Genomic DNA, 16,200 nt, shown 5'->3' with positions numbered 1-16,200 from the left:
GAGCATCGCCAGGAATGATTCCTGAGTGCAGAGCCAGGAGTAACCCCTGTGCATCGCCAGGTGTGACCCAAAAAGCAAAAAAAAAAAAAAATGACAATTATGGCACAACATAACACTATAAAGACTAGAAAGTGTTACTTGACCCTCACTCACTGTAATATTTTCTTTATCTATACATAATTATGTCCTCTTCAAATTCCCAACAAGAATCCTGCTGCCACATGACAACAATGTGAGACTGCAGCTTCTGGTGTGGTAGCTCACCACTTGACTCTCTATTTTTCATATCACATCCTTACTTCAGGGACTTCTGAGCAATCTGAACCTTTCACATAGCCTAGGGACTATTTCTCAGACCAGTCCTCAAATACTTTCCTCTTGAAAACATTTCCAATATTTATAAACCCAGGAGCCAGTCTTGGAAGATAGCATGCATGACTGAAAATGACCAAGTGTCAAATCTAAAGGCAATGAACGAATGTTTATGCCTCAGCTTTTGTTGTATTACATTTCTACGCTTTATGGGGTATACCAGTCTAGCAAGCAACTGCAATTATAGTGACAGCATTCCAAATGAGACTACCTTTTGAGTTGTTTTGTGTGTGTGGAAGGGTGGTGAAAAGGCTAGGATCAAATCCAGGCCTTATACAGACAAGGCATGTGTCCTGCCACAGACCTATGTTCCTGTCCACCTTAGTTGGTTTTTAATTGGGCAGTGGATTACGGGACATTTGGAAATGGATGTGGAACCCACAAATTATGATAATTTAAAATTCACATTTGGTTTGCTCCTTGTGTTTTCCAAAGGTGAACTGGTCAAACCCCACTGACCATTTCAGTATCCTCCATAGAAGAGAATATAAATATTAAAAACTCCTTTAGACCTATCTTGCCATGGAGCTAGCAACCTAAAAACATAACACTTTGCCCAATGTTCTCAAAACTCATTTTCAAAGCATTCAGAAGGTTAAATTAATATTACCTGGATTGTAGTTAGGTAGCTTGGAAACTCCAGGCCAGGTATCCTCTGTAGGGACTCCTAGAACCTATAAAAAGTCAAAGAAAAGGAGACTGAGGGAGAAGGCAGATATGGTGGATGGAGAGATGTATAGGCATGGAGAACTATCGGGGAGAATGAGGAGTAGATCTCGTTATATCTACTGATATAGAGAAGGAATAAATATTAGTGTTTGTAGTTTCGTTTGCAGTTTTGTGGAAAAACTGTAGAGCATTCCCACGGTTCTGTGATGGTTTACTATATATGTCCACTTGTTTGGGCTATGAAATGCCAGATAATTAGTGGAACATTCTTTATGGGATTGGAGTTGGGGATATGGTTCAGTGGAAGAGGACTTGCCTTGCTTGTGTGAGTCTCTGGCTTAGATCCCCCAATACCATGAAAACAAAAACAGCAGTAGAAAACTAACATATTTCTGGGTGTGTCTATGAGGCATCTGCTTGTTTTGTTGATTGGTTTGTTTTTTATTTTTGGACCATACCTGGTTGTACTCAGCTTACTCCTGGCTCTGTGCTTAGAGATCCCTGCTGGTGGTGCTCAAGGGACCATAACTTGTGATCAAACTTGGTTCAGCTGCTTGCAAGGCAAGTGTCACCCCCTGTACCATCTCTCTGGCTTCTTCGAGTTCAGTGTTTGAATTATAGACTGTGTAAAGAGATCTGCCCTCACCAATATGAGCTTGGGGTTTATTAAAGACATAAACAAAACAACAACAACACAGCAACAAAACAAAGAAGAAATGCTCTCTTCTTGAGCTGGGACATTTTTCTTCTCCTGTTCTTAGACATCAGAACACCTGGTGTCTTCAGCCCGAGTCTAGGTTATAGGATTGATCTTTCAGGTGCCCCAGCCTGCAAGCAACATAGCTCAGTCCCCACAATCATATAAGGTAGTTCCCATAATCAAGTTTTCTCTTATAAACCCATATATATCCATATATATCCTATTGTTTCTGGCTTTCTAAAGAGCCCCAACACACATAGTTCTGAGCCTTTAATTTCATTTACTCACTTGATCAGACGCAAACATACAGTCATGCGTAAAGTCTTATATTCTCATCACTAAACATCTACTATATGAGAATCATACATAGTTGGGGTGCTATGTTAGAGTTATGTTAGGTTATGTTGAGTGTGTGTGTGTGTGTGTGTGTGTGTGTGTGTGAAGAAACTCTGAACAGTTTAAAAAATTGTGACTCCTGGGCATTCAGCTACTCCCTAAAGTGCGTGAATTTAAATGAATTAGGATTATTGACCTTTAGGCAGCATCAGGTTGGCTAAAAATGATTCCACAACCTAATTTTAGTCTGTTTTATAAAATTCATCTCAACTGCTTGTTTTTTTTCTGTGGCTAGCAGACAATGGTACTTGGTTTTTAACTTGTACGTTGTAATAGTAACATCATCTCTTTAAAAAGAGCATCCTTATATTTTATAATAATGAATTGAAGCTCTAGTTTGTTTTTTCCTGCAGGGGATGAACCCAAGGTCTCACACAAGCAAGGCAAGTGCTCAACTGCTGAGCTACATTCCCAACCAATCTAGTTTTTAATTAACATGAAAATCAGTCTTTGAAATACAAAGCCAAAGCATTTCAGACTTTGGATGACATAATTTCTGTGAGTTCTCTAATAATCATCTTCTTACCATTCTTTTAGGATGATTACAAAAACCTAATCAATGTTCATTTTATCTAGGATTATAATAAAATTATTTCATGAAAAATAAAAAAAGCACTGGGTGGCTTCATTATACTATAGCAATATAACTCTTCTTAGAAGCACATCTCAATATAATTCTTTTAGAAGCATCATCTTCTAAAACATTCATTTGGAAAATGCTGGCTGTACTGTTAGCCCATTGCGATGGCAGAAAGTCAAATGCCCAACAACAACTGATCATAATCAATGAGGAATTTTGAATCTTAGATCTACCAGCTTGCTGACTAGAATTCCAGCTGAGAGGTATACTTTGTGGTGTCTGGTCAGTTTGTTCTTAAACAAAAGACACTGGATTACTATTTTGCCTTATATAATGAAAAAAATCATCCACCCAGTAAAATCTTCTCTCTTTGATCCATTCCCCAAACAAACTGAAAAGCTGCTGAGAGGATTATGGGCTTTCTCTATGAACCTCCCTGAGCCTGAGGGAACATGAAGAATCCTGGAATCCATTTTGAAAAACCAACTGAACTAATTCTTCTTTTGTGGCTGAAGGTCAGAGGATGGGAAGCTAATTCTTCTTTTTTGACCTACCATCTTAAGCATTTGCACAGATGTGCATATAAATAAATGGGTGTAGTTCACATGTACGCACAGTCTTCTGTGGGTGACAAAACACAATGAACAAAAAGAGAAAAGATAAAGAAGAAAAAGCTACAAAGGAAATAAATAATGAACATATCATTTTCTTTCAAGTGAAAGTTACCAGAATTGTTGGTTGCTTTGAGTTGTGTTTAATTAAAGCCAACAAAATAGCTACCAACATTTCTGAAATATGCTAACACTTACATTTCATTATTAAAATTTTACAAAAATTTTCAAAGTTTAAATAATAATTCAACATGCTTTATTTGGACATATGATGCTCAGTTTCTGTTTGAAAGTTATTGAATTCTTTTTCATATGAGAAAATTACTAAATCTCTACTTCACTCTCTGGGAAACTGAAAACCAAAAATTGTTGATTTAGTCCCTCCCTAAAGACTCTTAAAAAGCAGCTAGTGAGTGTAATGTTTGAAGCCACAGTGAGCCACAGGGACTATTTATCTGCCTTTCTTGGAATGGAAACTGAAGGTATTTTTGATTAATGGATTTAAAGTTTGTCTAGTTCTTTTATTCTGATTTTAGGATTACCTCTGATATCATTTACTTAAAAAATAGCAAAAAAAATACACTTGTTGAAAGAATTAGATTCTAAAAAGTCACCAGTGAACAAGAGATGCATTTCAAAAGATGGTTTTAAAAATTCAAGACTTCTCATTATGTCTTTATTCCTCAGTGTGAGATACTTTAGAGGAAAAAATTGTGGTCAGACTTTAGGAGAAGTAGATAAAGCCATTGCTTACGAAGAAGCAATCCCCCCATCAACTCTTTTAGAACCCCAAATAGCTTCGTATTTTGATCTGTGTAAACCATATTTAGCAACACACAAACTCAGGAGCTATTTGTAGTCTCTTTAAAATAATTTTAAGTTGCTTATGATAGAATCAATCTAATGCTCACTGTGGTGACTATGCCCTCAGAGTGTGGAGTTATAGATGTAAGAATAAATGTATAGCCTCTATTTTCCTGGACAGGACCAGGGGGAAATGAGACTTACTGAACCTGACTTGCCAGTGACCATCAAGCCTAGTAACCCAGCACAGAACTGGAACTCTCTTAATCAGCAGAGACTAAAGGTCAACAATGAGCTATACACATTTAAAAAATTTGAGAAATAGCTCAAGAGAGTGGGGGAGAGAGGGAGACAGGAGTTGGGCATCTAAAAAACAGAGACGAATATTATGATTTAAAATGATGATATTTAAAATTATATTTAAATATTTTATATCATATATAATGTTAATTTGATACCTTATTCAAAAAAGTTACAAATACCTTCATGTAGTCAGAAAATCAAATAGAACATAAGACTCTGGAAATCTAAAGATGCTCATTATGCAACTTGCTCTACCTTGTAATCTGAGTTAGAAAGGGGTTTAGAACACACACACACACACATCCCAGGCCAGTGTTATTTCTAACATGTTTACTTGTTTAAAATTTGTAATGAGTTGTCATAAATGTCAAAATAAAGACCCTTTGATCTCTTGCAGTGTAATAAGGATAATGGTATAACTGAGTATGGCTTCCCTGGGCGGGCCTGTTGGACTGATTTGTTCAGACATGTCTGTTTTTGCTGTGCCACTCATGTTTCAAAACTTTATGTCGAGATTTTAGTCCAAATTCTTCCATTTACTACATTAAAGATCCTTCGGATGGCCAGTGCTGGCCACCAAGGTCAGTTCTACAAACTTGAGTCAATAGTCAAGGGCTAACTCTTTCTGTCTCTTGAGTGCTGTGCCAAAAGTAAAGAACTGTAAAATGATCATGATGATTTAAAAATAGTAAGCAATGTTGAGAAATCAGCTTAAAAACAACTTATAAAGTATCCTAATAGCATGCTAATTTCAGGATTATTTGTATAATAACTATCTGCACAGACAGTCTTTTATACAGTCTTTTATACTATATATAGTTTGTGGGGTTTCTTATATATATATATATATATATATATATATATATATATATTCACCCATCACCTCAGCTAGACTGAACAACACTTGGAAGCACAGATAATGTGTTTTCCTAGCTTTCCTTTTCCCTGCACCTTTTAAATTACTTTAAAAATTTGCAGAGCAGTTTAGATGAGTGTCCAAGTGTTGCTTCCTGATAAAATAAGTAGAAAAAAAAACCCTCAAATGTGTAAAATGTCATTTCAAGGTGAAGTGTAGGCAGTTCCAAGTGTGCTTCATTCATCTATTATGAGCAACAATTGTAATACAGGTAGAAGGTCTTAATCAATGGCTGAATAAATAGCAGTATTCCTACATTAAAAAAAATACTAGGTAGAAGGCAAGAACACATAGGTTAAATATTAGGAAAGTTTTGCTAGCTGTGAGGCTATTGATATAAATATATATACATATTCCCATTGATATATATATACATGCATATGTATATATATCCATTACTTATGGTATATTGTATATTAATTAAATGGCAAATTAAGTTATTAAACACTTTTGGTATATAGAGCTTTTTTATTCTTTTTCGGTCACACCCAGCGATGCTCAGGGGCCACTCCTGGTTCTGAACTCAGGAATTACCCCTGGTGGTACCATACAGGATGCTGGAAATCGAACCTGAGTCAGCCATATGCAAGGCAAACGTCCTACCCGCTGTGCTATTGCTCCAGCTCTATAGAGCTTTTTATGTATTAGATCTTATGAAATTCTCAGAGTAAGGATAGAAAGTCATTATCTCCATTCCCATTTAACAAATGAGGAAACTGAAACTCTGAAGGACTACATGTCTTATTCAAGTTCATTTAGCCAGAAGGGAATAGAATTCAAAGCCAGATTATACTCCAAATCATTACATTAGGTTCCCTTCAACTTAAATGATGTTACAGGATGCATAATGCCGTTTGGAGACAGTATTTATCTGTCTTGCTCGAGAGTTCTGAGAAAGAATCTTTTTGGCTTGAAAACTTACATTAGTTGGGAAATGCTTTCCAATTTATCTTTTTCATGTTGGCCCATAATACCCACCATGTTTCCAAAAGAGAATGTAATGATAGTAATTAATCTCTATAAGGTGGCTTCAATTCACAAGAACATTTTTTAAAATCTAGAAAATAATGTCTCCTTGGTCAGAAATGTGTAGCAGTAGACTGATTTGCATAGAGTATTTTTCTTTCCCTAACCATAATCTCCTCTCCATACAATTTCTTCACAGAAGTCAGTCTATTACCCTTTATACTAGTAACTACATCTTTTTTTTTCCGGAAGCAAGAAAGTTTTTATTGAAACTTATTTTGAAAGATATGAGGGGAGAGAAGAGGAAATATGTTCGAGAGAGAGCACTCAGGCTTCTCCAGAGTGGAAAAAAGGTAAGCAAAGAAACAGAGACAAGCAATCAAGATATATATGTGTTCAAGAGATAAATCTTTCCCCTCTTTTATAAACATTCCCTGAAAATATTTCTTATCTTTGTGAGTATTAAAGATAATCTCAACTTAAAAAGAAATAAATGAAGGGCTCCAGAGTGGGAACATAATTTGAAAATAAAAATGTATGACACAACTGGACAGGAAAAAAAAATGGGGATAGATAGACTAGAACTGTTTAAAAGGGGTGAAGTGATAATACAAAAAAAGCAGCAGGGTGCTTGGCTTGCACACGGCTGACCTGGGTTTGATCCCTGTCACCCCATATTTCCCCAGAATTGTCTGGAGTGATCAATGAGTCAGAAGTAAGTCCTGAGTACTGTTGGCTGTGGCCCCCAAACCAAAACAATTAATTTTTTTTAATGAATAAAACTGGTTTGTTTGTTTTTTTAAAGAGAAACCTTGAAAGAAGACAAGTTTCCTCACCTGCACTTCTCCTCCTGCTCACTTTGTAGCAGAATATTGCATAGGTACTCTTTACTGCATGAACATTCTGCAGATATCTGCTTGAGCAAGTGAACTTGAATAAAAGCAGGTTGGATAATAGTAAGCAAAACACCCTTTTTCCAGTTTAAAGCAGTTTAAGGAGTCAGAAAGATAGGAGAGAAGGTAAGACACCTGCCTTGAATACAACTGTACTGGCTGTCACTCTGGTTCAAATCCCTAATGCCATATATGGTCACCTGAGTACAGAGTCAGTAATAGACCCGGAGTACCACAGGATGAGGCCCATACTCTCACATTCCCCATGCCAAAACAAACAAACAAACAAACAAACAATCAAAAGGAATTTGACATACTCTATGCTATGGAAACTTGCAAATATTTTACTCACTGAAATAAGTCAGATATAGAAGACAAATACTACAAGGCTCCACTTATATGAGATATCTAAAATTACGATCACAGACACAAAATGTAGATGAGAGGATTAGGGCAAGGAGAAGGAAAGATGAAGCGTACAGGGCACCTTTTAGGGATGATTAAAAAATAAATTTGAGGGCTGGAGCAATAGCACAGAGGGTAAGGCGTTTGCCTTGCATGCAGCCGACCCAGGTTCGATTCCCAGTATCCTATATGGTCCCCTGAGCACCGCCAGGAGTAATTCCTGAATGCAGAGCCAGGAGTAACCCGTGTGCATCGCTGGGTATGACCCAAAAAGCAAAAACATTTTAAAAAATTAATAAATAAATTTGAAAATGGATGACAATGATGGTTGTGATGTAATTATGCCAATACACTATGCATTTAAAATAGTTAAAATGGACACTTAAAATAGTTAAAATGGTCAAGTTTATATAGGTTTATATTATGTTTTAGCAGAATTTTAAAGGTCATCAAAAAGTCAAGTCATGTACCAATGACTACAGTACATGGCACAAGAACTAACAAGGGACAAAACAAGAAAGGATATTATAGTTAAATGAGATAAGAATAAATAAAGAATCAAGAAATCAAATCATACACACATTAATGATTATATTGGAGGACCAGAGAGATAGTACAGGGCTTAAGGCACAAGATACCAATTCAATCCCCAGCACCACAGAGTATCAGGAATGTCACCAGGTGCAGCTTTGTATGCTCACCACCCCTCCAGAACCCCCAGGATAGCCTGGGTGATCCCTGGAACTGAATGAAAGCAGTGCCACATTGGGTCCTTGCAATGAACTGCCAGCCTAGATCACAGAAAGTCATCAGATTGGCACCTGACCCTCCTGAGCACTGCTTGGGAGATACTCTCAGTCCCAGAGAAAAAAAATTTGGTCTAGGGAGCTAGGGAGGTAGCTCAGCAGCAAAGCACTTGCTTGCATCTGTGAAATCTTGAGTTTGATTTCTGGCTCCACACACACACACTCCTTAGGAATTGCATAATAAAGAGTATACTTTTCTCACACTGACAAAGAAAATCTTTGTCTTATTAGATTTTCATGTCATATTCATTTGACAAAGTCCAGGACCAAATACATGGTAGGATTGGCACAGTACATTCATCTAAGTAATGATGGCAGAAATTGCCTCAGGACATTGAGCAATCAGAATATGGGACAGATGGATCTCTGGACTACTGATGGGCAGCAGAGGGGTTCCTGACATCCATTCCAAAGGTGCTGATACCTAGAACAAATATCAGTTTCCACAGCCTTAATTTTTGGTCACACCCAGGAATGCTCAGGGGATATTCCCAGCTTGATACTCAGTGTCAATCCTTGTGGCCCTCAAGGGACCATGTGGTTGAATCTAAGCATCCTGCAAGCAAAGCATGTGCTCAGCCTAATAAGCTGTGTCTCTGGCCCAAAGCAGCTTAGTATCTTAAAGCAGATGGACTACTTCATTGTCTTGAAGAGAAGATTAGTTCAAAGTTTGTAATGCAGGTACATATTTTTTCCTAGGAATAAATCTACATCCACCCCTTCTCTCTCTGCAAAAGCAGGTTTTATTGAAAGAAGTTTAGAAAAGTGTGAGATGGGAGGAGAGAGAGAGAGAGTGAGAGAGAGAGAGAGAGAGAGAGAGAGGTGTTTAAGAGAGAACACAGACTTCTCCAGAGGAGAAAAAGCCAGGAATTTTTTTTCTTACCTCCCAGATCTTCTCCAGCTGTTCCAAAATGTTGGACACCCCAGGAAACAAAGGTTGGCCCTGGAACATTTCAATGAAGATACAGCCTGCACCCCTAGCAAAGGAAACCGGAGTCAACCCAAAGCTACAAAGGAAGTCATATAAATAAAACTCAAATAACATTTTAATGACAAACATTTCTCCAAGAAATATTTTTTGGCAATTAAATGCTATTAAAAATCTCTTGGCACTAATACCCAAGGACAGTAGAAATAAGGGCCAAGAGGACTGACCCACAGTTGAAAGCTTGTCACAAGTGGTGGTGGGGTAATGGAGTTAGAATAGAGAGGGGACCACTATGACAATGATAGTTGGAAATGATCACTATGGACGAGAACTGAGTGCTGAAAGTAGGTAAAGGAACAAACAAACATGATAACCATTCAGTACCTGTATTACAAACATAATTCCCAAAAGGAGAGAGAGAGAGAGAGAGAGAGAGAGAGAGAGAGAGAGAGAAGAAAAGCACGTGCCATAGAGGCAGGCTGAGGAGGAAAGTGAGGTGAAAGGGAAAAGGACAATGGTGACAGTGGGAAATGTACTGGTGAAGGGTCAGTGTGTGTGTTGAAACATTGTATGACTGAAACCCAACCATGAACAACTTTGTAACTGTGTAACTTTGTAACTCATGGTGATTCAATAAAAATAAATATTTTTTTAGTGTCTTGGCAAAAAAGAGATATTAAGAGCATTCAGATAAGAAAGATAAGTCAAGATAAGTTAAGCTCTCACTATTTGTAGATCACATGATACTATATTTTGAAAGCCTTAAAGACTACAAAAACAAGGCTAGAAACAATGGACTTGTACAGTAAAATGGCAGGCTACAAAATTAGACAGAGAAATCTATGACTTTTATATATGCAAACAATGGAATAGAAGAAAGAGAAATGTTTTTGTTGTTGTTGTTTGTTTTTTGTTTGTTTTTTGCTTTTTTGGTCACACCTGGCAATGCACAGGGATTACTCCTGACTTTGCACTCAGGAATTACTCCTGGTGGTGCTCAGGGGACCATATGGGATGCTGGGTATAGAACCTGGATCAGCCGCGTGCAAGGCAAACATCCTACCTGCTGTGTTATCTATCTCTCCAGCCCCGATAAATGGTTTTTTTTTTTGCTTTTTGGGTCACACCCGGCAATGCACAGGGGTTACTCCTGGCTCTGCACTCAGGAATTACTCCTGAGTGCTCAGGGGACCATATGGGATGCTGGGATTCAAACCCAAGTCAGCTGCGTGCAAGGCAAACACCCTACCCGCTTTACTATTTCTCCAGCCCCAGAAATGTTTTTTTAATTCTATTCGCAACTGTTCCTCAGAAATCAAGTACTAGGAATCAGCTTAACGAAAGAGGTGAGAGAGCCATAAAAGGAAACTAACTACAAAAAACTATTGAAATAAAAGGGAACATGAGGAAATGGAAACACCTCCCCTCTTTATGGATAGGAAGGATTAACACGGTCAAAATGACAATGCTGTCTGAAGCATTATACAGATTCATTATACAGATTGCCTATAAGAATATCCACAACATTTAAGAATTCCCTATAAAATTCCCCATGACTCTATGACAAATATCCAATTGTGAACAACGTTGTAATGGTCTATCTCAGAGTGATTCAATTAAAAAGTTAAAAGAAAATGTTAAAAGAAAAACATTTTTCTTTTCTTTTCATTTTTTACCCATGACATTAAAAAAAATAAACGTCATCAACAACATGCTGTAGAAGAACAAATGCCTAAAAGCAATAGAAATGGAGAACATGAAAACTGGTTTTCAGTAGGAAGCATCCCACTAGGGATTAGTGGGACACTGACAACTGACACTGAACACTGACAACGAAAGTGGGCACTCTGAAGGAGGAAGAAGAGGAGGGGAAAGAGAAGTTCTGGAAGGTCATAAAATGCTTTGCATGAAACTATAGTTGTTCGCTATAGAGGCAGATGCGGGGGGCGGAGGGGGGAACTGGGATATTGGTGGAGGGAAGTGGGCACTGGTGAAGGAATTGGTATGTTGGACGATTGTATGCCTCAAACTAAATCATGAATAACTTAGTAAATCACGGTGCCTTGATAATTTTTTAAATAAATAAAAATTGCTTGAACAAATTGAAGTCCCTATGTGAAATTAGAATAAAAACTGTTTGAGGGTCTTTGTTCACATGGAAAGTAACCAGCCTTAAATATACAAAGCAAACATTTGAACCTACTCAAGCTCATTAACTATCCATTTTATGAGAAGATGGGGGACAGCACTGAGCACCCCAACTGAATTCGCTCTTTCACAAAATCTAAGATGCTATCATTGTAACATGCACCGTTACTTTCTGTACTATTAATAAAAAAGACCCTTCAAATTAAACTGACATGACCAGAATGTTTCCTTTAAACTTTAGTTAAAGAGATGTTATAATCATAAACAAATTTTCCCAACTGTACATGCAAAAAAAGAAAAGGAACACTAACGTAAATAAATTTGTTTGGGTATTATTAAAATCCTTCCACACTTAGCATTTGATTCCAATTCTTTGACGCCTGCCTCTCCATAAGCTTATCCTCTCTCAGGAGTATGATGATGCAGCATCTCTTCAAATCATCCATCAAAGAGCTAAGAGTCATTGATGTTGCTCCTAAGCTGAACTTGTAATTACGTAGTTATCCACTTTTGACTCCTGCTTAAGGAATGTTGCTAAACATGTCTGATTCATTCATTTCTACAACCGTTTGGTTTCTAGGGATTAAGCAAGGAAGGGAAAAAACAGTCTTCTGTATGCAAGACTTCTTGCAAATCACGACACCCATTCTTAAGTGTTGATGCTGGCACGTTTGATGTTCACACATGTGCAGAGGTAACATGTCACATCGGCAGTGGCCTGACAATACTGGTGAGATGTTACTGAGACTGAGATACAAAGAATGTGTGTGTGCAATGAGATTTGAAATGGGTGAAATAAAAATTTTCTTTCTTGTGCAGTTGAACTGGAGGATAATTCCTGGGAGACAGTAAGGAGTAAGATTTATTTTACTAATAATGTACTTTTTATTCTCTTAAGTCTTTTGAGTGATAAAAAATGGTTCAGGTGACTGATTACAGAGATTATCCCCATGGTCCAATACTTAAATTCGAAATCCCTTTCACCATACACATAATTTTGCAAACTCCCTTAATCATCTTGACATTTTTGTATGGTATGATAAAGAATACTTAAGTCAAACATTTTATTGTAGATCACTGTAGTATTCAAGATTTATTATTAAGTCACTTAAAATACTATTCTTAAGGGGCTGGAGTGATAGCATAGCGGGTAGGGCATTTGCCTTGCACGCGGCCGACCCGGGTTCAAATCCCAGCATCCCATATGGTCCCCTGAGCACCGCCAGGAGTAATTCCTGAGTGCAGAGCCAGGAGTAACCCCTGTGCATCGCCAGGTGTGACCCAAAAAAAACCAAAAAAAAAACCCCAAAAAAATACTATTCTTAATAGTATTCATATGTATCTATTACATACAATAATTTTTACCTTTTCCATCTGGCTATAAATACATGCTTTTTAATTTGTTTTAAATTGTGTGAAGTAGATTTCTTGATAAACAAGTTTAAAAATAACTTTTATATTACATCTGGTTTGTGAACAGAGTATATATTAGAAGTAAGATTGAAATTTGCGGGGGTAGAGGTGTTTGGGCCACACCTGACAGTGCTCACCCTGGTTCTGCACTCAGGAGTTACTCCTAGTGTTACAGGGTAGATCAAATAGAATGCAGGGAATCAAACCTGAGTTGACTGCCTACAAGGCAAATACTCTACTTGTGTATTATTGTTCTGGCCCTGAAAGATTAAAATTTAACTGTATCTTATGTCAAAAAATATTAAAAACCATTTTAATGACCTAATATTTATATTTTTAGTTGGCACCATTATGCATTGTTTTATTATTATTATAAAAATAATATAATTTAGTTCATAGATCAGACTGAGATCTCCAAGCCTGCTTAGATTGGGACTAGGCCTCCTCCACCCAGACCCCCCATTTTCCAGTAGCTTGGCAGCCACAATCATAAACTGCCCCCGGTGCCATGCAATCCCATCAACGGCCAAGATCCATTCAGAGACTATAAAACAACGCCCCTGGAAGCACTCAACCTCTTATATCCTAGTTCTCCCTCTCAGAGAACCTGGCAAGGTACCAAGAGCATACTGCCCACACGGCAGAGCCTGGCAAGCTCTCCATGGCATATTCAATATACCAAATACAGTAACAATGAGGGTTTCATTCTCCTTATCCCGAAAGAGCCTCCAACGCAGCACACTGAGAAGAACAAGTAAAGAAAGGCTGCTAAAATCTCAGAGCTAGGACAAATGGAGACCGTTACTGGTGCCCACTCAAGAAAATAAATTATCAATGGGATGACAGTCATACAGTGATACAGAATTATAATACCTATATATGCACATACATTAGATTTTTGTGTGTGTAATATATTATCAGATTGAGTTTCACAGGCCATTTTCTTTTTCCTCTCCAAGCAAGATGTGGTTGTCATCCCCAATATTTGTTTTATTTTGCCACAGGAATAAATAGTGGTACATTGTACAGAGTAAAACATTTTCCTTGCAGGGGCTGGAGCAATAGCACAGTGGGTAGGGCGTTTGCCTTGCACGCGGCCGACCCGGGTTCGATTCCCAGCATCCCATCCCATATGGTCCCCTGAGCACCTCCAGGAGTGATTCCTGAGTGCAGAGCCAGGAGTAACCTCTGTGCATCGCCAGGTGTGACCCAAAAAGCAAAAAAATTAAAAAAATAAAAAAAAAAACATTTTCCTTGCACACAGTTGATCCCAGTTCATCATTGAGTATGTTCCCTTAAGCATAAACAGGAGCGAGTGATCCCTGAGCACAGAGCCAGAAGTAAGTTCTGAGCACAGCTGGTTATGACCCCCAAACAAAAACAAAAGCACAAATAAATAGAAAATTATTTTGTATATAATGACTACTGTATTTTCTTTCTACTGATTTTAAAAATGAGATATCTTGATATCTAATACAAGAACTTTATCATAAAATTTATTTTATTTTTTATTTCTTTTGCTTTTTGGGTCATACCCAGCGATGCACAGGGGTCACTCCTGGCTCTGCACTCAGGAGTTACCCCTGGCAGTGCTCAGGGGACCATATGGAATGCTGGGAATCGAACCTGGGTTGGCCGCACGCAAGGCAAACGCCCTTCCCGCTGTGCTATCTCTCCAGTCCCTAATACAAGAACTTTGATCAGATAAATGCAACTTTAAAATCTGGTGAATAGTAAAAACAGACAAAAGAATATGATAAATACTGTCCTAAGGTAAATTTTACTTTATTATTTTGTTTGGGGGCTACATCCAGTGGTGCTCAGGAGCTATTCCTAGCTCTCTGCTCCGGGATCATTTTCTGCAATTCTCGGGGGACTATGCAATGCTGGGAATCAAATTGGGTCTTCCTGCATGCATGCATTTACCCCATTGAGTCCTCTTTCCTCAAATTTTATTTTAAAACTCCTAATTGGGGGCCAGTATGATAGTACAGTGGGTAAGCTATGGCCTTGCACATGGCCATACCAAGTTTGATCTCCAGCATTCCATATAGTCCCCCAAGCACTGCCAGGAGTGATTCCTGAGGGTAAGGCCAGGAGTAACCACTCAGCATCTCCAGGTGTGGCTCCAAAACCAAAATAATAATAATGAAGCTCCCAATTGGCTTGTCTTTATTTTTATTTAGGAAAAGGAAGGGATTTGGAGCTTCACCTAGCAATGCTCAGAAACTATTCCCAGCTTGGTGCTCAGGGTTTGGTCCTAGCAATGTTGGGGGTGGGGTGTCAGGAATATGATATCAGGGATAGAACTCCAGGCCTCCTGAATACAAAGCCTGCACTTAGTCCATTGAACTATCTCTCTGACCTATTTATTTGTTTATAAATATTCATGATCTTTTTAAAAGATTCTTGTCTTTAAAGAAACAGATATTAAAGACATAAACAATCTATTAAGAATAGGAACTGGAGAGGGCACATGCCTTGCATATGGCTGACCCATGTTTGATCCCTTGGACATCATATGATCCCCCCAGTCCCTTCATGAGTAATGCTTGAGCACAGATCCAGGAGTAAGCCCTGAGCACCTCCTATTATGGCATGAATACATACATACACACAAACACACACATACGCACATACACACACAGAATATAATAAATAGAATGAAAAACTGTATAGTGGTTCAAAACCATTCTGGTTACTAGCAACTACAAGATGTAAATACTTCAGAGTAACAGATATTTGTGTTACACAAAAAAAATATTTATATTTGATGGAAATTCTCCTTTTGCAGCTGTATGTTAAGTAACAGGCATTCTTTTACCTGTTTCTTTTTAAACGTGTTTTTTTTTCTTTTTGGGTCACACCTGGCAATGCACAGGGGTTACTTCTGGCTTTGCACTCAGGAATCACCCCTGGCGGTGCTCAGAGGACCATATGGGATGCTGGGAATCAAACCTGGGTCAGCCGCGTGCAAGGCAAATGCCCTACCTGCTGTACTATCGCTCCAGCCCCAACTTTTTAAACTTGTTTTAAGGACAGATTAAAACCTTCCTTCTCTAACCTAACTACAACCAAAGCATACATATATAAGAGGTGTGTATGTGTGTGTGTGTGTGTGTGTGTGTGCATGCATGTATACATATGTGGACACACTTAGAATTAAAGTCAGATAGAATTTCTATTTCAGCTCTGTTTCAGTACCTGGGATATCTCTAAGTGCCCTATATATCAATGCAGGGGTAAGAAAATATATTTGTGAATCTCAAGTCAAAAAGATGAAAGATGTT

The 16,200-nt window shown here is 38.0% G+C and overlaps 1 protein-coding gene across 4 annotated transcripts in view; it reads right to left on the bottom strand.

Moving 5' to 3' along the window:
- Window positions 1-16,200, bottom strand: part of CDK15 (cyclin dependent kinase 15) — a 109,458-nt gene that overhangs the window by 50,671 nt on the left and 42,587 nt on the right. For all 4 annotated transcript variants that reach the window (XR_008627394.1, XM_055122780.1, XM_055122779.1 and 1 more), the window contains exons 9-10: window positions 9,305-9,398; window positions 983-1,046 (exon numbers count right to left, since the gene is read on the bottom strand). Coding sequence is in view for 3 of the 4 variants with exons in the window: in XM_055122780.1 (XP_054978755.1) it covers window positions 983-1,046; window positions 9,305-9,398 (158 nt within the window). In the remaining variant the exon portion in view is untranslated. The remainder of the gene's footprint in view (window positions 1-982; window positions 1,047-9,304; window positions 9,399-16,200) is intronic.

The sequence above is a fragment of the Sorex araneus genome, chromosome X (genome assembly GCF_027595985.1).
Source record: "Sorex araneus isolate mSorAra2 chromosome X, mSorAra2.pri, whole genome shotgun sequence".
Classification (NCBI taxonomy): Eukaryota; Metazoa; Chordata; class Mammalia; order Eulipotyphla; family Soricidae; genus Sorex; species Sorex araneus.
The sequence above is the reverse complement of the archived record's forward strand: the minus strand, read 5'-3'. Positions and strand labels throughout refer to the sequence as shown.